General features: G+C 35.2%; 1 protein-coding gene across 3 annotated transcripts in view; it reads left to right on the top strand.

Annotated features, from left to right (window-relative positions):
- The window catches only part of tmem110l (transmembrane protein 110, like), a 33,265-nt gene that overhangs the window by 3,630 nt on the left and 5,424 nt on the right, over positions 1–24,211 (top strand). For 2 of the 3 annotated variants that reach the window (XR_015941196.1, XM_088645365.1), the window contains exons 2-7: positions 9,469–9,517; positions 10,020–10,115; positions 10,348–10,469; positions 18,963–19,075; positions 20,449–20,532; positions 22,280–22,405. Coding sequence is in view for 2 of the 3 variants with exons in the window: in XM_088645365.1 (XP_088501491.1) it covers positions 9,469–9,517; positions 10,020–10,115; positions 10,348–10,469; positions 18,963–19,075; positions 20,449–20,532; positions 22,280–22,405 (590 nt within the window). In the remaining variant the exon portion in view is untranslated. Of the gene's footprint in view, positions 1–9,468; positions 9,518–10,019; positions 10,116–10,347; positions 10,470–18,962; positions 19,076–20,448; positions 20,533–22,279; positions 22,406–23,110; positions 23,742–24,211 lie in introns of those variants that run through there. The other variant, XM_088645366.1, reaches the window with a different exon arrangement.

Here is a 24,211-nt window from a genome sequence, read left to right as displayed (position 1 = left end):
TCCATCCTTTAAAACATCTCTGTAATGCTGCTAAGATCATTGCAGGCACATAAACCAGCAAAGCTTAATTCATTCTATCAGATGCAAGTCTATGCAACAATCATAGGCCAATAAAAAGGCTTTTTGGACACGCCAATTACAACACAGAGGCAAAAGCTATCTATAGCAAGTCACTAATCGACAATATTCCCACACTGTTTCTTATTTCATCTGGCAATCTCTCATTTAATGTGTTCTCTGTCCTTGTTTGAAAGCTACCTAACTTTCTTTACCTAGGGTGTATATGAATGCAGCATGTTGGTAAAGTAATGGTATGAAATGTGACAAGATCACAATAATTATGCTGTACGGTATACTGTTTAAAGCAGCTAATCAAGGATGAGGACCCAAGATTTGAGAATGTTGTTGCTTAATAAATTGCATGAGACTACTTTGCCCAAAGTTGTTTACAGTCCACACCAATCATATTTTCCCAGGGACCATTTAGTCAGTAAAAGCATCATTCCAGCTGTGAAGACACTGTGATTGTTGATTTTTGTGATTGTCACTGTGGCAGTACACAGATGTGTTGCAGCGTAAAGTTATTATACAATGAGCTAATATGTTCTGAAATACCATTTGGTATAGTTTGTTTGACCTTTGTTTCACATTGGATTGCTCTTGTAACAGGCTGTAGCAAAACTCGGTAAACTTCTTGAGGAAGGAAGCACCATGTAACACTAAAACATGAGTGTACTTTCGTTAAGAAACTGATGTACAAATATTCATTAATAGTAAATCTTCTTTGCTGAATTTTGCTAGTACAGAACAGTCTTATTAGAATTATAGCTCTTTTTCTCTGGCAACAAATAAACTACTGTACTGTGCCCCTTTTTGAATTCCTTTAAAAAAAAAATATCGCATTTTTCCATTTTAAAAAGTTTACAGTTTGGTTTCTCCAGCTAAGGTTGGGATTTAACAGGGAGACCATTCTGCTTCAAAAATAATTTGTTGCTATAAAGTGGATACCATATTGAACTAGTAATTGGTTGTGCATGATCACAGCCTTTGTCTTTAATAGAACAGTTTCAGAGTCCAAAAAACAGCAATTACGAAGCCTCAAATAGCTCTTTTTAAAAGTAATGAGGCATAACAGACAGAATAGAATGGGGCAACACGCCATTAACTCAATACTCTGCAATATTCTTGGTATTGTGTTGAATTATTTTATAACCAGCCATTATAAAGGCCCAACTTGCCTTTTCCCATTATAAGTGAAATTGTCCACAACACAACAGATTTATAAATATTTTTCAATTGTAAACCCTCATTGAATTTTACTTTACGGCCTCACTGGTAGTATTTTCTTATTTTAACCGAAAGGAAAGTTATTAGACTGCATAACCTGTCAAACCTGTAGGTCTGAACTGAAGATAATTTCGTTATTTTTTGTTTTAATATGTGTGATACAGTATTGTAGTAAACAGTTCTGAGCCAAGTTTTCCTATTGAGAAGACTTTTGAAATTGATTTTCAGTTGACATTTTGAAAAAAAATACTAACATCGGAGTAATTCATATATACATTATAGAGTTCTGTCCTGAAGAGCCAGCGTTAAATGAAATGCAGCAGCATTAAATCTTGCTGACATCGCTACAAGCTCGCAGGTGCTCAGGAAGTTGCAAGAGTTTGTACAGCCAAAAGCTTAGAGAGAGCTCGTCAGAGACCTGTCTGGAATACCCCACTCCACTTGTGCGCCATAGGATATTTGCTTAAATTGTAGTTGATAAAAATATTTCAGTCAGATAGGATTATGCTTTTAACTTGAAGAATTAGGTAGTGTTTTGTCAATCATCATCCAACCTTTGTAAAATAGTCATTTAATTGCTAAGTGATAACCACATTTCCTTTGGATTGTGTTTTGCACTAAGTTTTTCAGATCCTAGCAAAAATAGACAGCACATAATAACAATCACTGGGAATATGGGGAGGTGTTGAGAGCCAACTCTACACCAGTTGGACACCAGCCAAGGGTTTATTGTACTGGTCAGGGACCAGACTTGGACAGGGACTTGGGCTGGTCGGGGTCATGAATAAGGAGTCCGGCTCAGAACTGACTGACATATAGTACCAGTCAAACGTTTGAGTACACCTGCTTGAAACCAGGTTTTTCATGATAATCTGTCCTTTTAACTGTATGAACTTGTCTATAAACACTAAATATTTAATTACATGATATGTGTACTTATAATCTTAAGTGAGCAGTATTGAAAATGTTATTTTTTCATTTTCAATAAAATGAACACCCAAAGCAAAACCAGCGACTAATTCCCCTGAAATACAAGCTTAGCTCAATGCATCTAGAAGTACAGATGTTTCAACATCAACTGTTCAGAGGAGGTTGCATGAAGCTGGCCTACCAGGAAGAATTGCTGCAAAGAAACCATTGTTAAGAGTGCAGAATAAGAGGAAGAGACTTGCCTGGGCCAAAAAACACAGAAACTGGACCTTAAAGGCCAGCTTCACGCAATCTCCTCTGAACAGTTGATGTTGAAAGATCTGTACTTCTAGTTGCATTGAGTTCAGCTTGTATTTCAGGGGCAGTTAGTCACTGGTTTCACAGACTTGTGACTCTAATGAACATATTCTCTGATTCTGAGGTCATCTTTGGGCTGCCTGACATCTTTCGGTCCTCATCAGTGCCAGTTTCTTCATATCGTTTGATAGGCTTGGCCACAGCAGTTTCTGACACTTGCAAAGTTCTTGTAATTTGTCTTTAAGATTGACCTTCATTTCTTAAAGTAATTATAGACTGTCTTTTTTCCTTGCTTGCTGAGCAAATATTGCCATGTTCATTCAGGAATGACAAACCTAAGTGCTCTAGGTCTTAAGATGCTTGTCATTTAAAGAAAGCGTAAGTATTGTCAGGATTGTTTACCCAATGAGAAGGAAGCGCCATAGTCTATCTAGTTGTTAGGATTTCAAATTATGGGGGAAGATCAGATTGAGACATAACACTCTATTATCACTAGACAGTTTAAAAGAAGTTTAATTACTTTCAATTCAAGACAATCGGAAGATATACCCACCAGCACCGATTTACTTTCACAGCATGAAAGTAAACAATACGGAAATGTATGTATGTCAATGAAGCATTTTTCATAAGTGCTATCTCTAGATGTAAGGTATACATGTACCACATTAAATTATAAAAAAAAAGAATAAATAAATGTGGAATCATATTAACCCAGTGAAAACATAAATCTTTAATTTTAAAGCCAGCTCAAAGTTTGTTGAATGGAATTATATATAATAAAATTGGCAATTGTCATATTGCAGCAATGAAGCTTGTGTTTCAGAAAGTTGTTGCCGTGTTTTTGTTGAGGTTACATACTAACCATGAACCCAGACTCTTCCAGAGTCTGAACTCTTTGGAAATTTGGTATGTTCTGTGGATATGTTTGTTCGGTACTCTCGCAGACATGCTGCATTCTAGCACATAGAATATAGTGCTTATAAAATATGTATTTAATTTTGTACGTTTTCACCTGGCCCAGTGTTGCGACTAGTTTTTAAGCTAGGTTTTAATAGACTAGATTTCCCCCATGTTGGAAGCTTTAATACTATATTTTTGGTAAACCGAAACATAATGTTAACATTTGGATTTCTTTCTGGATTGAATGATTTAACACCACAAGTATTATTTACTTAATTGTACAGTGTTTTTGAAAGATGTTTGAGGAAGTAATTTTATGCCTTTGTAAATAAATGATTGAATCACCTAGGAGTTATGCATTTGACTTCCAGCTGTTAGGCTAATATAGCAAATTAATATGAATAAACTGGGTTTTTATTCAGAAATGCAAATTAATCCTTTAGTTGCTAAAGACAGATTTCACATTCTTATTAATACAAAAATGTAATTGCTAGGAAGTGTTTGATGAATTATGCAGTTAATAGAACTGCAAATATTTTGTCATCCTGTCACATATTTTCAAGGTTAAGTGATACAAATTCAAGAAGCAAGTTCAGATTCGCTCAGGTTTAGGAGGAAATTGCTGCATGAGAAAAAGTACCATTCAGCAGCTATAATAAAACATTATATTTAAAACATCAGATGCCAGAGAGGTAAAAGAGACAAATTTTCTATGTGTCTAGATTAGATCACTGTAAAAAAAAAAGATGGGTTCAAAATAAGAGGAGGCCTTTTGACCTGTGTAGCGTGTTTGGTTATTAGTATCTAATTGATCTGCAGATTTCGTATAGATGTTTTTTTTTTAAGAAAGCTGGAATACTGTATCTTTCCAATGTGTCCTGTATCAAATATTTATTGTGCCTGGGTGGTGTGTTCCAAACTCCCACATCCTCAATTCTTAATTTCTAAATTTTTCAAGTTATGGAAAGCTCACAATAGATAGTTAAAAAGCACATAATACGGATAGACGAATAGCACTGAGTAAGTGTAATGTGTTTGCGCTTTTTGGATGAAACGTGTGAACAACCCATATTCAGTGGCTAGAACAAATCCTAATAAATACAAAACAATATAAAATGAATTTAAAGGGATAGTGTACCCAATACTTTGGCATTAACTTAATAGGCTGAGGAAATTAGAGTATTGACCAAAGATCAGCACTGTCACAACCCCTTCAGTTACAATGAATGAACCAGGGAACTACTGCAGTTGGGGTGGAGGGGGGAGGTAGAAAAGATTATACATAGGAGGACAGGTGTATGAGTTTAGAATTTGATTTCCTCTCCAATTTTTTAAACTAAGAATATTTGCAGTCATGTAATGTTTTAAATATAATATTTTATTTTAATTGCTGAATGGTACAGTGTAGGGTAATGTACAGTATTCATAAATTCATTAAGAAATTATTCTGATAGTTTTATTCATTATTTTTGTGTATGTGGTGTATTTGTTGTTTAATCATCAGTTTTTAAATTATTTTTTTCCTTGAGGAAATTGGGTTACTTAAAGTCTTACAGAATGGAACCTTAACATAAGTTAGGGCATCGACTGAAGGTATTAAAGATTCAAGGAAATGCTTGTACACCTGAGAATTAATATTACTTTATAAAAAAAATGAAATTCTAGTTTCATATGCTCTTTTTCTGTCCACTTCTACTGTTTGTTTGTTCATAGAACTGTAAAAGGTTAGTTAAGCAAGATCTACCCATTCTAAATCTACATTGATTGACCTATAGAATCTTATTGCTGTATTATGCCATTAGAACATAGTTTTCTTCCATTATCTTACATGGATGGAGAAAATCAATTTTTTTAATCAGTGGGTATTATCTCTGTCTTGAGTAGCTATTGGAATAGTTTTAGCAACCCATGAATAATTTCTTAAATACAGTTAGTAGAATGCCATCAGGCTTTGGAGATTCGTCTTGTAGAATAAGATGGAATACCTTTAGCTCGTCCGCGTTAATGATATTTAATATAGGACTTTCTTTGCCTACCCCAAGATATGACACTTTGTCATGTACTGTACTTCCTCTTTGCAATTCTGAAAAAAAAATATATTATTTGTTTTGACCTCCATAGTATAATTCATTTCTTTCACACTCCTGGCTATTCTAATATGCTTTTGTTTCCAAGCTTGCAATCCATTATACTCCTTTTCTTTGAGTGGATCCTGATCTTTTTTTATCATTTTATAAATCATAAAGTGCTTTCTCCTTGAATATTTCTTAATTGATTCATTACATCAATCATTTTTGTCACTACTTTTTAGCCTTTGATTTATTTACTCTTGACATGAATCAATTCTGTTCTTCAAGCTGAATTTCTCTACACTGTTGCCATCCATTGTCTACGGATTTCATCTCTATCATTTCCCATTTTGGTTCTCTTCAGCTGTCTCATTCCTTTTAGAAGAACACTAATGTTCTGAATAACAACGTAACATAGCAATTGTGCAGATTAATCCTAAAGATTTCTCTTGTTAACAAAAGAAGCTGTAACAGCTCAATTTTGAAACACAATGCAAAATCCTGTTTTTCTTGTCTGCAAGGTTTAGAAGCTCATTTGTATTCTGGGTACTGTTTGTATTCATTTGGGTGTGTTCTGTATGCTATGGCTCCTGCACACTGGACTTGATGCTTTGTGGTAGCACATTTGTTTTAAGAAATGCTGTCATATTGTTGTCAATGCCTAACATAGTTTTGTTAGTTTGATGTATTATCTGTCCACCCATTTTCTAACTGCTTTATCTAGTTCAGGGTCCCACAAAAGGTGAGGAACACCCTGGTACACACTGTATGCCAGTCCATTGCAGGGCACACACACAGATACAAACAAGCACATACTCACACCAGGGCCAGTTTTCCCAGAAGCCAGTTAACCTGCCAGTATATCTCTGGACCGTGGAAGGAAATGGAGGAAACATACACAAACATGGGGGAAACATAGAAACTCCACACAGATAGCAACACAATGGTAGGTTAATTGGCTTTTGGGAAGACTAGACTTGGTGTCCCTGCGTGTCCCTGAAATGGACTGATGTTTTGTCCGGGGTGTACCCCTCCTTGCTCCCATTGCTTGTTGGGAGGGGCTTTGGCTCCTCTATGGCCCTGTATTGGACAAAGTGGTTAGAAAATGGATGGATTTACAGATGACTTTAAAAACAATATGCCAAGTGTATAGCATTTCTATCTTTTCTATCAAAATATCTTTTCTGACTAAGATGTTCTTGAAGCTTCAAGAAGAGAATTAAGTCATTTTAATGTTTGGAGAATGTAAAGGTAAGGGGAGAATCAACAGAATTGTGACCTTTTTAAAGTTACTTATTATGAAGAAGATAAATATTGAACTAGCATTGCCTCAGAAGGTTAGAAAGCAAGGCCAGCAGTGTTGTTAATGATTAAATCAATATCTGCCTGAGCTAGTTTGTGATTGCTGAAGCATTTATTGCAACCTTTTATTAAGGCATTACTTTCTGATACTGAATTGGCTGTAATGCATAAAATGGGCAGTTGGATGAAACATTGGCTGCTAACCTTTAGTCAGATACGAAGAGCGGATTTGTAGAAAATCAGGTGTAATATCGCTCTACAGTATTAGACATAGTATACCAGTGTAATCATTTAACTGAATTAAATTTTCATGACTGGTTCAGTTTTTGCTTCTGGCATTTTCTTCCTTTGAAATTTAGTAAACAGGTAATTAGATGTTCATTTTAGTAGTATTCATTGCTTTTGTAATGGCTTATTTTTATCACATTTTATAGATTTTGCCGATGATGATTGGTTTCAATGATGGTATGTTTTAGTTTATAAATAATCGATTTCTTGATTTGTTTGATTGCAATTGCGTACTGTCTTGAACCCTGGACTTTGCATTGAAGCTAATGATTTTAAGTTACATTAATCATGGATTAAATACTGGAAGTTTTGCAGCGAAGATAGCCATCAGGGTGGCTTCAATGTTTTAATATATTAAGCTATGAAAGTAGACCGATGGGTGTCATATGAAATTAACTGTAGGTACAGCCACGTAGGGCTGGCTGCTGCTTTTGTCGTATGTACATACTTTACATATTGATCTTGTAGAGACCTGTATACAGATCTGAACTAGAAATCGAATCAATAACCTTGTTAGAACTTTCACTGTCCTTAGAATTTTTCTAGGACAAAAAAACAAAAATTTAGCACACAACTGCCAAAAAAGATTTCAGTTTGAAGAGTAAGATACAGTCAAAAGGTGCCTGCAGTTTCCCCCCCCCAGGGACTAGCAACATAAGATACCTATTTCAAGTGGTCAGATGTATTCAGTCAAAAAATAATATGGATCATTTGTTAATTAATATTTTTGGAGTGATCATTTGTTTTATCTTGCATATCTTCTCGGAAAGTCCCTATTCAAGATAATAATGCCTGCCAAGAGCCTATAAGAAGCCTGTAGTAAAAACACCTGAGTGTTTTAGAAAAATGCTGTTGACCACTGAGCTCAAAAAGATTATGCATTGGATTTGTTTCTTTTTCTTTGTATCTGAGAAGACATTGCTTCAGATAATAAACACATGTTCAGTCTACATTAGTAGTAGTTGGCAGAAATTATAAAACAAATTATAAAAAAAACATGCTGTGATAGTTAGCAACTGTGTCTAGGCACAGTGCACATGGGTCTTCAAATTACACCATCCTATTTTGTCATCATTTAACTAAGTGATTGTTTTAGAGTCACTCAAAACATTTTATAACAGGATGCATTGTTTTTGCCAGTTCTTTGAAACAGAAGCTTCCCATCTAAATTTTAGAAGATGAGATGACTGAACTTAGTTTTTTTAAGCTGTTTTCTATGTTGTATTTCAATTAACTTAATGAGTGCGTAGCTAACATAAATTTAAATTGTATCTGTATTCTTACCTAAATGGTACTGAAGCACCAGCATTAAGTATTTTAGATAATACTGTAGTATCAAGATAATATCTAGATTGAATGATGTTTCTACTGCATTTTGTAAGCATTTTCAGAATATAAACCAGTTCCAGTCAAATGAGACATAAAAACAAGGCTTTCAAAAAAGAACACAGCCCAACAGAGCACGTCAATGCGCTCAAAGCGTCACATCTGTCTGACACAGTGTCAATTATGTTATTGTTCTCAGGGCTATGCCAAGTTCTGCTGCTTCTTCCTCATAAAAAAACATGCTATCATATTTGAATTATTCTAGTTTCAATTATATGAATTATAAGAATGCTTTCTCAATTTTCAGTTAGTTTCTTCCTCATTTAAAGACATGCACATGTTGATATTTCTGTATTGTTTAGAAATGTGAAGAAACACACATCTGTAAAAAAAAAAACACCAAAAAATTACCTGTATGAAGCTCATGTGTGCGGTTTTGGTGATGCATTAGGTCAATTGATCAGCACAGGTATTTTGAATAATTCAATTGAAAAGCTACTTTACAATCCCAAGCCTTTTGCAACATAGTCTTCACAATGTTTATGAGACAGTGTACATTCATCTTTAATCCTATTACCTGCTACAGCTGTAATTATGATACTTGAATGTGACCAGCTTTGAATTCACCTCAATACAATGCAAAAGTTTATTAAATGTTCCAAGTACTAGTAGCATTCAGAAAGAACAATTGTCAACAGCCGAAGATTTTATGTAAAGAAAGTTTTCTGAGATTATTACTTATGATCTGTAGAGCATGAAGTTGGAAATCAGGTTGCCTTGAAATGAGCACTGTCAGTACAAAAAACAATCTAAAACCTTTGAGTGACATTAATGCTTCTTTGGACTAAAGTTTAATTAATTGGAGGTTGCTGAACACTTAAAAGCTAATTGTTGTTTGGCCCTTAAAGTATGAAACCAGTCTTTTTCCTTTTCCTTAAATAATAAAAGGAACAACTAAATTATCTACACCACACACATTAGTACTGGTAAAATCTGAGCTATGGGTCAGCAGTCTTTGCTTCTTATTTTTTCTAATTTTTATTTTTAAACACTTCCATTTTATTTGCAGTAAAAAGGTTCAGAGAACCCAGAGAAGAGAGGCGACCATGGAGAATTTGGTAAGAGTTTCTGTTTGGCTGCCTTTACTCAAATCAAAAGCTACATTATTAAATAATTCGCCTACCTGAATGACATCAGAATGCGATGGCAAAATAGGAAATGAATGACACCAATTTGTTTTTACTGTTTTTCACTGCATGAGGTGGTCTATAATTGTTTTTAGAGTACTGAAGTTCTTTGAATATGCATACATTAACATCAGAATTGCAAACTTTTGGTAGTTACTTCATTTAACACTCCTATTTAGTAACTGATATGCAAAGGCAATTCCACTCAGCTGTGGTTATGTATAAACAATATTTTCAGTATACATTCTCTAGACATATTTTCGAAAACAGGCAACTGTTTTCTTAATTTGTTGCAACTTGCACTTATTATGGCTACATATTAAAGGGAGTGGTACAAACAGTGTAGACATGTGGTCTGAATATATATATATATCATTTTAAGAGAATTACGTATCAGCCTGCACTCTTGAAATGACTTTCTTTGTCTTTCCAGGTTCTATGACACATCTAAGCAAGCTATTGGAGCTCTCTTCATTCACTTTGCCAATGTTTTCCTGTCCAATTTCACAGAAGAGGATCCATGCTCCTTGTAAGAGTTGTATCACAATATAGTCCTATATTAAATATCTATGTTTTAAATGTAATGAACTTGAGTTTTCAAACAAATTTTAATTTAGAGACATTTAGAATTATAAGAGTTTGACACTCCTTGATAAACCAGAATTAAAGTTAGGACTTTAATAAGGTTAAGGCTTGACTAAGTTTAAGATGGACAGTATCCTGCGTACTGAGAGATTTCACAGATGGTGGTTTGCTTCTAGATACCTCATGAACTTCCTGTTGGATGCCACTCTGGGGATGCTTCTGATCTGGATCGCCGTGAAAGTTATCACCAGGGTGGTGGAATACAAACAGTTTACATTGCTTACCTTTGGAGAATATGGTAAGGAAGAGAAATTAATTGAAAGTGTTCGTTTTTGATTGTGTTTCTTTTAGTACTTTACAAACCATTACCATTTTTGTATGCATCTAAAAACAGAATAACAGCAGAAGAAAACTTAATAAAATAATTCCTTCTGAATTTCTTCTCTTTTTCTTATGCTGTTTTAAAATTACATCTTGCTCATGCAATTTGTGTATGTTATTGAGATGAGCTGCTCCTATGTTTCTGATATTTTTTGTTTGCATTGGTACCACTAGAGTGTGCTAGACACTGTATACTCCCTGTTGAGTCAAGACCCTTTTCCTTGAAGTCATTTTCAGTATTTTGTATCATCACTAGGGGTCAGCAAGACATTATTAATAATACAGAAGAATATAAAACACAGCTTTCATTGAATTTAAATATGGACAGATTTTTACAAGTAGTTTCATTTTTGAATTTGTGTCTTTAATACGTGTTTAAGTGGGATCACATCTAAATGCATCTCCAGGGTGTGTCTCACTGTATTTTTTTGAGTCTGTAAAATGTCTTCTGCAATATTTTTTCTTTTTTTTTTAAATTTACCATTTTATATGGGCATTTGTTTTCTATAACCACGTTTCTAGATTTCAGTTTTATTTTGCGGTTGGAAAAGAAGTAAAGGAAGGCTACATAAGTACAAGCTTTGTGTGTACATTATTACAGCTGTCTTTTTGTCAGCTAATCCCTTAATAAAACAATGACAGGATTCTTGAATATTACTTTGTAGGTTTTCTTATTGAAATAGATTCTAAGCACCAAAAGCAATGTATTAATATTTATATATGCATGTATGCTTTTAGAAAATGATACCGTAGACCCCCTATGGATCAGTCCTGTTCACTATGTCCATTTCAAGTCCGTAAAATGTCAGTGTCCATGCAAAAAAAAAAGATTAGAATTTTTCTGATCATTAAATTATTTTATTAAGGGAAAAGAGAAAATGCAAAAATGGCAAGAATCAAATTATCACTCAGTAGCCATGCAGTAGTAAGAGAGACAAATTATTCAGTAATAATAATCAGTATTAGGAAAGCTTTCTAATTTGTCAGTGGACATCTTTAAGACTTGACTTGCTTGGCAATTTGTAATGATGTTTTCTGTACAAAAGTATCAATGAATACCATGAATGCTCCGGACTGAATTCAGGCATTTGCAGTGCTCAGCTAACCTGCTTATTCACGCCATTTATATAACCTTGATCCACAAACTCAGACATGAAAGTTTTCTGTTCCCTGAGCTCTATGATTTTCAGAGTGCAAGATTACAGCATTGCTGATATATTTTGATTCATTTCAGCCCCCGTGATACAAAAGGCTGGGTCCCCCAAGCGCATAAGCTTCTTCTTTTGCTTCAGTGTTTTAATCCACTTGTATAAGCAGTGTGGGTATTTCAAGCTTTTGTAATGAAATGAGAATGATTGTGTTCCTGTTTAGTGGGAGATAAGCGAGTCAGAGAGTTTAATTAATAATGGCAGTGGCTCATGGATTTTAGATTTAGTAGGGTTCTGTGTTTTGTTTTATCAGGAATATGATTACGCTGTCACACTGTTCTGGTTTAAGGACAGTTTGTAAGTGATGTTTCATCAAGCTGAAACTATCCATTAATTCAGATGCTTCATTTTTTTAATAATGCTGAAAAAAGTGAAAACAAATCTGATGGGTGAAGCAGTAGGGGAATCGGGCTTAATCACAAATCAGGATTTTAATTATCCACTGTATCATCATCACTAGGCATGTGCATACTTTGTAATGGTTATGTAGTAGAAGTAGATTTAAAGTCCTGATAAGAACTTAGTCATGTGTAGTGGTATTGTGTGCACATTTTATTTTTGTTACTGAAGTAATGCATCGATACTTACTGTACTTTCATCCGATATGGTTTATTTAATGTCATCGGTCTCAGAACTTTGTTCCTATTTTGGTTATATTGTTTTGTAAAAGTTATAGAAAGTACATCCTGTTTTCTTTCATCCTGGAACATGAGTAAGTATGTACAATTTTGAAAACAGTTTTGAAATACTTTAATTATAGTGAATGATTCACACAAAGAGTTATACTTTGAACAAATACAAGCACTAGGACCCAATAAACCCACCAAAGAGCTGTGAAATTGATGTGTAATTATGCTCATTTTCATAATAGTATTTTGCAGTCCTGTCCTTGTAGACCATTTTGTGTTTTGCATTTCATTCCTCCCATTTATCTTAATTTATGAGGCTGATCAAACCCTATAAGTGAAATATCTGTTGAAGTGTCTACTTGAAAATGTCTTACTTTAAGAAGGTAGTCTTTAGAAATGAGTATTGACTGTGCACACAGTTCTGGATTTCTGAAATGTTTCATTTGTAACAGCTGAACCCATGCAAAATAATGGTGGCTCATATGGTTTGACAGCATCTAAAACATTTTTTATATATTTAGAAGTCTATGGAAAGTTGTTTATACACAAATGTAGAAGAATATACATTTCCTATACAAGTTCAAATAAGACTGACCAGGTCAAACTAGACTAAAATACGATTTTTCTGATGCTGAATACTGACTGGGCAAAAGAGATTAGAAATAACAAGTCTGTATTTTAGTATAGAGTTAATAGAGACTCTGCATTTAAAAGTTCAGCTGGAACAAATCCAAAAAGAGGCAGTGATCGTAATGAACTAGAAGCATTTTTGTGCATTTTTTTTGTTTGTAATTGCACAAGTTCTGGGGATGCAAATTCAAGTCATTAAAGTCAATATCTTATGAGCCAAGTTAATATAACCTGTATGACTGTTTGCAAATAGGTTTTATATTCTAATGGTATTTCTGTGACATTCAGAAGTGGTCTGCAAGAGCTTGTTAGGGCATTCCAGTTTGAAGAGCACTCAGCACTTCATTACACTCATTATTGCATTATCGTGGTGTCACTGTACTGTACATGGGTGAGAGAGAGATTTTCTAATGATTCAATAGTTTCTAAATGTGTCTTCTTAAATGCTGCACTGTTAAGACATGTTCCAGTGAAATACAGACCTTTGCAAAACTATTAAGACTCTTCTAATGGTGTCCATTTTTACATGCGTTGAGCTGCAAGCTCTTAAAGACGTTTAAAATGGGCTGGCATTTCAATGAATTTAAATATGGAGATATTTAATATTATTGGAGATATTTAATGAATATTCAAGGTGGAGAACATACATCACATCCCTTACCCAGTGTGTGAGGGTGGGTGCACCTTCACTCAAAGGCAAAGTTGGGAATTTGACTGGGGCCAAATAGGGACATTCACCCTATTTACCATTCACATAGCTTCTTAAGCTATTCCATTGGAGCTTTTGACTTGTGCTTTGGACCCTTGACCAGCTGAAAGTTTTTTTTTCCCCCATTTTTAGCAAGTTTTCCTCTAGGATTTAACTGTACTTTGCTCCATCTATGTTGCCATCAGACTTGACAGTCTTCAAAGTCCCTGCTGGTGAAAAGCATAACAATAACAGAATGTGACCACCTCCGTCTTTGAAAGTGATGGTGTTGACAGAGTGATGCACTATGTTGGGTTTCCATCAGATGTCACACTTTACATTTAGACCAAAAAGTTCCAATTGTGTCTTCTTTGACCACATACCCTTTTGCCATTTGTTAATTCTGGTCTAGTCTAATGACAGTTTCAACTCAGTTCGGCTATGTCTGCAACACAGGGCTCAACCTGTCAAAAGACTCTGGACAAACTGCAGTTTTCTTAGAAATGGTACATGCTTCTCAATGTCAAAAATAATATAGTTAAAAACTCCTGTTTTATTAATAGATCAATTTCTGTCTAAATTGTGTTTTTATGCAGTATCATTATTTCATGCAAGGTTGACGTTTTTGAAGATCAACAAAATTAATGCGGAAGGTGTCTGCTACAGGAGACTGTTTATCTTTATATCTGTAGCGGTAGTCTGAGAACAGGCGGCACAGTGGTTAGCCATCAGTGTGGAGATTGTATGCTCTCCCTGTGTTCACATGGGTTTCTACCAAGTGCTCCAGTTTCCTTCCACATGCTGGGAAAAAAGTGGCCCTGGTGTGACACCTTGCACGTATGTTTGACCGTGTGCCCTTCAACGGACTGGCGTCTCATCTGGAATTCATCTTGCTTTCCTTTTGCTTGTTGGGATGGGCTTCCCTGTAACCCTGGATTGGATAAAAGTGGTTCGAAAATGGGTAGATGGAGAGGTGGTCTGAGAACAGAGGACTCTCCCAAGATGGAAGACTAGTGCATCACAGGTTAACCCCTTTTAAATGGTGATACCCATTTTAACAGCTGGTTGTACTGCAGCAGCTTGGCTTAAATATCTTCCTCTCGCTGGACTGACTAGTAGTGTGTGCTCTGAGAACATGAATGCTTGGTCTCCTGATAATGGGTGAAGAGAACAACCATTCCAGGCTGCCCCCAGAAAGCTGTCTGCTAAACAATAAACCCATTGAACAGAGTAACAAATATTCCTTCTGTGATTGATATTTCTTATTCAGAGTACAGATGAAATGCTTACAGCTCCCAATTACCCAGTGATCGTTGCACAGCAAATCACAAAGACTTCTTGTCAATGATCTCTGAAAACATGGGGACAGCATGTTTTTTTTAAAGGTTTTCAGACTCAAAATTAAGTATAATATTACTTGACAGCTTCATCTTCTTCACTGTCTGAATATAGATTGTAATTTGAAGGATCTCTCTCACCTGCCTGATAGAAACCTGTTACAGACCAATCCTTGAGATTTTGTGTTTTGAGAGAGGTACGCATGTGCTTATTTCATTTGGGTTTTGCCTTGGTAACCAGCAATTTATAGTTTTCTCATTGTATATTTTTCTTTTTCCATTTCAAGTGACCAAATTATGTATTTTGGCATGCAATAGATATTGTGGCACTGAACCTGCTGTCTTGCAATGAAGATGTACAGGTAGGTTGCTTATATACAGTATAATGTGGTATACTATCCTCATATTATGAATATAAATAAAGGTCATGTCTTATAAATACAGTAGAGTTTTATTTAGCCCTGTAGCCTAGCGGGGAACAGTATGCCTCGATTTTTAAATACTGCTTGTCTTTTTCTTTCACATTCCAAGATCTGAATGTCCTGGTGTAAAATGTTTTACCATTTTACATGTGGAGACACTAAAATATTAATATGCAGCTTGCAATGATATTAATTGGTTTTGATACTGTAGAAACAGTGTTTGATCACATAGTGATCAAAGACATTTCTTTAATCCCTTTAAGCATGGTGAAAATCCATGAACTGGTTTTTGTACTCTGCAAAACAAGCTTGTTTACTGGTAGATGCATAACTGTAATTCTGTTTCATTCAAGTAAACGGAACAAAATGGTTTGAATATCAAATAACTGCAGGGATGCAATCGTTTAATTTAAAGAGAGGCATGGTTTATAAAACAACTGTATGGAAGTGGTGCTTTCTTCTCCATGGGATTATATGGCCATGTTAGGGAATTCTGTAGATCATTCTCTAATGAGGTGCAGATTTTAATATCTAATAATTAGAGCCATGCAAAATTTGGAACCTGACAAACTTGCAAATCATTGTAGCTGCAAAAATCTGATTTATAACCTAATAAAAAAGAAAAGGAAGGACATTGTGGAACAGACAATGTCAACTGATGTGCTGATTCAAATGCTATTTCTTCTGGAACATAGTGCTGCTTTTGATACAGTGGATCACTGGATTAGACAGACTTGTTGACGAATTATATTGTTTGAAATTTATTTTTCAATACATTTGACTGTAATGTCCATGCATGACCTCATGAAGGCTGATCAAATTCAAAATATTAATGCTGTGGCTGCCTGGTTTCAACACAAAGTGAGGGACTACAGAGTTCATCGAAGGTTTTGCAATGAATTAGTCATTGTGTTATACAGACGTTGCACAGCACTGACAATGAGTAAAGAAAGCCCAGTTTAATGCTCTAGTCTATTTGTGAAAAATGACCACATACCTACATCCCTAATCATTTAGAGCCTCCATACTTTTCAAAAGACCTGTGAGTTTCTGAAAACTGTAATGGTTTTCAGCCAACATACTCACAGTAGGGAATGCACTGCAATGGACTTAATTAGGATTAGTGTAAAACCATGTGGTGTTAAGTCACTATGGTTTCTAGTGATCTAAATAGTTATCGAAATGATCAAAAACATTTTCATTGCACGATCACAGCCATTCATTGTGGTGATGCAGCTTCACGTTTGTTCTCAAACGTGAGCTAGTGTCTGGAGAGTTTACAACAGGCGGGACTCCAGCTCACCCTGGGAAGGGACTGTGTCCTGTTTGTCAGCACCCTTTTATCATGTTAAAGTTTTTACCCAGCAGATGTTTCAACATGTTATTAACACTAAGAGGCACTTACTGTGATGGGAGGTGGGATGAGCAGAAAATGATACAATTGGCATGCTGGAATGTGTTCCTTAACCACATATTTAGAAGGTTGTGGCAAGTAACGTGTGTCTAATGTACACAAATAATTGTTGTTCAAGGGTTTCATAGCTGGTACAGGGTGACTGCTGCATCGCTGTCTGTTCCGTAGTTAGGCAAGAGAAAAATTTAAAGAACAGCTCATGCTATTTGACTGGGCCTGCTGTGTAATCAGAGTGGTTTTGTTATTGGGAAGGAAAAGTGTGTCCATGATTTGTACAGAGGGATCTCTAATTCTTGAAAACACTAGAAAGGGAGTATCTTTAGACTTTAAACTAAAACTTTATTATACGGACGAAATTTAATTATCTTTTTATGCTAAAATATTATGAAACACTTTGAACATTTTTTTGTGTTCAGCAAGTCAATTTATTTTGTCATAGTTTCAATGTAAAGATGGGGAAGGGGGGAGAAGCAAAGTTCATGGATTTTTTATCCCATCTGTTAGGTAAGTAGGGCTTGCAACTTTGTACTGGAAAATTACCCCCTTTTTCATCACTGCTGTGAAATGGATCTTAAACCTTAAATACAAATACTTGTGGTCTTTTAAGTACAGTTGACTAATTACAGTATAACAGTTGCAGGACTTTCATGTTGTTCTCGATACTACATGGTAGCTCTGTGATGTGAGGAGATCTGTAAGCAAGTAGCATTTCACAAAAATTCACATGGGAAAATGAGTCACTCTTTTCTGTACTTTTTTCCCTTAAAAACATGCTAAAAATAGCTTGAGGAATGTTTCATTTTTCCAATAGAGAGAAGTATTTTATTTGATCAAACTGCATATGTTGTCAGAGCGGTTTATCAAAGAAAATAGTACAGTAAAAGTGTATGAAAATACACATGACTGACCATAATGTCAGATTTGAAACTATAGAATAGCTTTAAAATGTTAAAGCATATTTCATAATGTTATTACTGGTAACTATCATGTAATAGGTTTGGTGGTATTGTTTTTTAACCCATGTGTTAAAAAGTTTCTAATGTCAGGGATAAAATGTTGTTGTAGTAGAACACAGGGCAGTGACTGCAGACTGGTTGTGTGCTAGGGGTTGCATGCAGCATTTCTTCTGGTACCTCTGATCTGTATCTACCAGCAAAACAAGAACATTATGCAATGGTGATATAATTTGGTAAACTCTCTCGTGGAGGATAAACTGAGTCAGACAAGCACATTTCACACAAACTGGAATCGTGTGAAACCAACATTATCCCACTCCACAACCACATTATTTGCAAACAAAGACTAGTTGGAGTTCATAAGAAAATTTCAGGAGAAGGGCGAGCCCCAAATGTCATCTCTAGAGTATAAATGTAAAGTTTCAGACCACTTTTTCCCAGCATTCATAGTGCTAACACCCTCCAACAAAATCCAAAACCCATGGCCAATCCAGTATCTATTGGTATATACAGTATGGGGTTTCTCCTACACTTGGCCAGGAGATAATATATAAAACAATGGAGATTAAAGCCAGAAAATCAATAAAGACTCCATCCACAATCACGTTATTGGGGATTGTATCTTCAAAATTGAAACACATCAGCTCTTTGTGAATCTTCATGAAAACCCGTCCTGCTCCAGAATAGAATACGCATAACTTTATTAGGACCTGTGCTGAAATAATGCAATTTCGACTACTTTTCGTATAGCCAAATATCATAAGCGCTTTAGAAACATCATACATTCAACCAAATCTCATATAAATGGTCATGAAAAAACTGTCTTAAGGGTCAAAGCAATGTGTTGTTAATGTAATAATGTAATAGACTGTCATTAGCTTATTAAATGTAAAAATAACAAATCTATAAATAGTCGAGCAGTTAGTACAAAAATACAGTATTACATCACAGAATAAATATTCACAGATTGATTTCCTTAATACTAATTCAATTTTGTTTTGTAATTTTACAATTAATATCCAAGGTATATGTTCATATATATCCATATATCCAGGTACATATATCCTGTATATGTTCTTCATGAATCTGTTGCTTCATTCTTCTGTCGGTTTTGTTCTCTGAATAGGAGACCCCCCTCAAGTGTCTGCATGGATAGGACAGTGTGGGGTATACATGCTTATCATGGTTTTTGAGAAAACCGTGATAAGTCTTGTTCTGCTTATTCCTGGCTGGACCAAAGTGAGTGAAGACCGTACTTAATTTTATTTCCTTAATGCACCGTTGCTTGTTTCTTATTTGATGATTTCCAAGCACTTTTTTAAAGGGAAAAAAATATGAGGACATTTCATGTCAACATACTGCATATTTAGCAGTTGCAGAGACTATGCCTTGGGTAAAACTAATGGTTGCCACATTTCTAATGAGAAGTTATAATGATTCGAAGCAGGGTAGGTATACATGAAAATCAACAAAAATCCATGCACATTTCTACTTTTTCTGAATCCATCACTGCTGACAGACACATGGAGCTCCAAGATACAAATCTTTCATCTGCTTCTTTTAACAGTATGCACACTTTTAAAATGGTGTGGGTATAAAAAAACAATCTGCATCGAATATGCAGTTGATAATGACTGTATTACACCATAAATGCTTCTTTTTTTATTTGGAGTTCAATTATACAAAAACTACCATGATAACAAGAGAGCAACAGACAGAAGGGAGGAAGTTTAAAGATAGTTTGCTGAGGTATTTCAGATGGCATTTATTAGCCATGGCAGTAAAAAAAAAAAATCAAACACTAACCCTAACCCTAACTTTTTTATTTTCTAAGTCTCCTGTTATCCAAATCTAAAAATCAGGTGGGAAAACTTAACTCAGTTCTACAAAAAAAAAAATTCATACTGGCTGTTAGAAAGAAATTTAAACTAATTGTTTAATAATAATAATAATTATTATTATTATTATTATTATTATTATTATTATTATTATTATTATTATTATTAAAAACCTATTTAGTAAAAAAATAAAGAGAATTTGGTATAAACTACGTTTTAGTCCCATGGTGGGTTGATTAATTTTTGTTACATTTGGAAAAAGTGTGGATTATGTTACCAACACTGTGAGGTTAGGGTAAATAATCTTCTTCAGAACGTTGAAATCTTTATTTTTTTACATTGCAAGCAAATGACAATAAGCTAAATTACAATATATTCCTTTTCACTTTTCAGAGACCCAACCTTGATCTTTAAAAGTCTGTTTAGTCTCCAAATGTAAATATTTGGTTTTTTTTCCTCAGCACATGTCCAAATCTAAGGATATGAAAATATGTTTGGTTATACTCCAAATAAAATCAGAACAAATGTTTACTCTGTTGAGCAATTTATCTGAAGATATTCTTTCTCTCACCTCTAAAACACTTATTTTCCTCTCCAAAGGAAATTGAATAGAAGCCTTGTAAGTGCAGTGGAAATTCTCTCTAATCTTAGCATAAGCCTAAATTACAAGCTTCTTGGCCTGTAATAAACCCTTGGGGGCAGATGTGAAACCTATGTGTCCAGAAGTCTGTATTACTGGCACTGAAGCCAACTGCTGGGAATTTTGCATTTCAGCTTCAAGACGTTTTGTTGGACTATATCCCGAACCCACAGCTGGAGCTGGTGCTGGTCATTCTGATTGTGCCTTTCGTTGTTAACGTGAGTAAGGACTCTGCTCCAGCTCTCTGGAATGTATTGTCTCCCTGAGCTTGAGAGTATCAGTTAACTGGGCCCCCGAAAGGGAACCACATCGTTTTCCATAACCCCTGTGTGTCATCTCTGCATGTTCGTTTTACTACTTTTTTTCTTGTTCTCATTTGCTGTTGGGAGAATACAGATCAGGGTGTTATATAGGTTGCAGGAAATTATGATGCTAATTTAACCATCTTGTTTTTCTTTTATTACCATTGCATTGTATTTCTCCTTTTAGTTTTCTGGTTCTGTACTCCCCAAATTTCTAGATTCAAGCACAGTTTAGTATGGTCATAATATGTCCTCTACTTGTTTTCACTGAGCTCAGTAATGATTTTTGATCTGGAGTTCGGAAAATGCTCATTCAATTTTTAATTTACTTTTAATCGCTGATATAGAAGTGTTTTACTCTTACTGTACATGATACGGTAAGCTAACTACAACACCCTGCACATGAAAGAGTAAATACAAACTTAAAATGCAAAGCTAATTCACAATGGAAAGTAAAATGAAGCTGTTTGAACTGAAAAATGCATAACTCTTCAGTTACTGCAGGCACTCTGATTGGGGAACACTATTTGTGTTTAAGTTATATTTTATTAGAAAGTGTGGATGCTAGTGAAAATAGTTGTTAAAGATGTTGAAGAGTTAAGTAAAAAATATATTAGTCCTGGAAATAGTTGAAATATAAGCAATTTACAAAAGTTAAATAATAAAACACCCCCACACTGTCCAGGGAATGCCAGATAACATCATGACTACACAGAAAATTAAACAGACAGTAGCTGAACTGAAAAAGATTATTTCATATACATAGACAACACTTATACAATATGAAGAGAATCCAGAGTGTGCTTACATATTTCTCATAATATTTGTCTGTCAAAAGTTTAAGATTTAAAATTAAACGGACCTTGGGACCCATCTCCATACATCCAACCTGACGATCTCAGTAATGACCATCAATCTTAATAAGGATAACTAAGACTTCTTTAAATTACAAATGAAACAGTTCTCCACAGGTGAGTGTGCTCTCTAAACTGACGCTGAAAGGAGTCAACCTTCTGCACTGCATCCAAAGAAGCAAGTAACTAATTCTGACAGACAATTTAAAAAAGTAAAGTTAGACGGTTTCATAGTTAGGACAAATCCAGCTTCAGCTGTGCTGCTCCAGTTCCAAATATATTGGAGGTTTTGGTGCATCAAGGAAGACCTCAGCATTGAAAATGGTGTTCAGATGTAACTTGTTTCCTCCTCTCCTGCTACAGTATATTCTTTGTCTTCCTGCAGTTCCTTCCATCTTTCTTTTTAAAGACAGCTTGGGTGATGTGGGTTTCCAGGGGGATTTCAGCCTTATAAGGTGTTTAGCCTCTGGTTGTCCAATCCATTAGGGTTGTTATCTAGTTAGGTAAACCCTCATCTGTGCAAACACCTCATCACCCCCTCTATAAAGCTGTTTTAATTGCACTATGGAGGGTGGGGGGAGTCACTTTCAAAGACAAATGGGCACTAATCAATATAAGACATAGTCAACATAATGGTCAACATTTTAGAAATGGTTGTTTCAGTGATAGATACTGTATCATTAAGAGATGTAATGATTGACTTCTAAAATCTTGGAATATAACAGAATGTGGTCTTGCAAAAAAATGAACAGTGTTTTTTTGTGAATGCAAACAAACTGTTTGAAATTCATTTTCAATGTTATTTTTAGGCAATAATGTTCTGGGTTGTTGATAGCTTGATGATGAGGAAATACAAGAACCAGAAGCCAACGGAGAGCCCCCAGAGCAACAAATCAGACGAGGCCCCAGCAAGAGCAGTCGATGAGGAGTCACAGGTAATGCTTCAGAGGAAAAACAGCTCTTTGGGATTAGGCTTTGCTCTCACTGGCTTCTACACACTTCAGTATCCAATAACACATTGTGTTTTCTGGTCACATTGAAGTCACTTTCCATCCATCCATTTTCTAACCTCTTTATCCAATACAGGTTTTCAGGGGAGCTGGGGCCTATCCCAGCAAGCAACAGGCACTAGGCAGGATACACCTTTGATGGGATGCCAGCCTTTCCAGGGGGTTCACACACACAGTCACAGCATAAGAAACCAGTTAACCTACCATTGTTTTGGGGCATATGTATTGGGAGGAAGGAAGGCAATTGGAATACTTGATCTGCATTCCATCTGGGACAGTGATATAAATACCTTGGTACTTTGTTTTTGGGGAAAGTTCAGTGAATGTGAATGGGGGTTTTTTGCAACCAGAATGTATTTATTAATACCAAAGTTTTATTAAATAAAAAAATTCTAAGCTTTAAAACAAATATGTTGTGGGGGAAAACCGGAGCACACCTACATATGGAAACTCCATGCAAATAGCACCCCAGGCACTGAACCCATCCCTGCAAGGCAGGAATGCTAACAACTGCACCACTGTGCCGTCGCACAGTTTCTCACAGTGCTTTTAGATTGTGATGCCTTTCGGATGATGGAGTCCTTGAATCCATGTGTTAGTACTGTATATAAACATTTTTACTTTTTGAAGGGGTGAAGACAAAGAACAGGACAACAGGAAACCTCTGAGAATTCTATCTCCTTTCCAGGCGTTCAGGTTGTTTTCTGTCACAGCTTGGTGTTTTCATTCCAAAAAAATTGAAGTACCATAGACGGGTTCTTTATTTGTTGTAAATGTCAAAGATACAGCAGACGTTATGAACGTGCAGTGTAGGCCCATTGGTGAGGTACAGAAGGCTTCATATCTCTAAAAGTAAACTCAGCTGGAGAAGCACAAAGGTGTCATCCTTAGATCTTAACCAGTTTTTGGAATCATTAACCTGTCCTGAACCAAATGAAGGGTATTTGTTTGAATGTGGACATGCTGCGCAAAACTGTACACGTGTATTACTTAAGAGCATGGTCATCGTAATGGGTCATAGTCCAAGCTAATTTTGGTATGTCAAGTTTTTTTTTAATATATAAAGGAGTAAATTGATATCACAAAAGGTAACAATGTTAATAAACATTTTAACTGTGGCTGCAATGAAGATACCCAAAATAATTAAACTGTTATCTTAGCAATTACGTACACTTGCGGCATAAATAAAAGACATTAAGACATTAAGACTGCACACCACTAATGACCACCTATCAGGAAAAAAAGTGAGAGTTTTTAAAAATTAAAACTGTATACAAAATTACATTTTCAATTAATAGTACTTATATTCTTATTATTCATTTGTAAATCACCTTTGTACTTTCTAAAAGGTAAAACAGTATACATTTCATTATTAATGTTAAAAAAAGTACTCATTATTCATTTTTATATCACATGAGTGCATTACTGAGTTATAATGAAACTGGATTAAAAACAACATCATTGTTTAATGATATGTGTATTCCATCTTTTCTGTGTGCTTCATATAACTAAGCTACAGAACTGCACAATTAATATTTGGTGACGTTTTCTTATTGAAATCTACTAAAGAATATGCACATGGTGGGAACAAAATACAAAGTTTATAATTCCTGTGCAGCTTCTAAACACTGCAGTTCCTGTCTCTAAAAAATGAGTTTCTGCCAGTGTACTTTAATGCGAACAATTCCAGTAGTGAGTTGTTCTTTGGCCATACTTACTTCATCATTCATA

This window comes from Lepisosteus platostomus, chromosome 9 (assembly GCF_059453375.1).
Source record: "Lepisosteus platostomus isolate fLepPlt1 chromosome 9, fLepPlt1.hap1, whole genome shotgun sequence".
Taxonomy (NCBI): domain Eukaryota; kingdom Metazoa; phylum Chordata; class Actinopteri; order Semionotiformes; family Lepisosteidae; genus Lepisosteus; species Lepisosteus platostomus.
The sequence above is the reverse complement of the archived record's forward strand: the minus strand, read 5'-3'. Positions and strand labels throughout refer to the sequence as shown.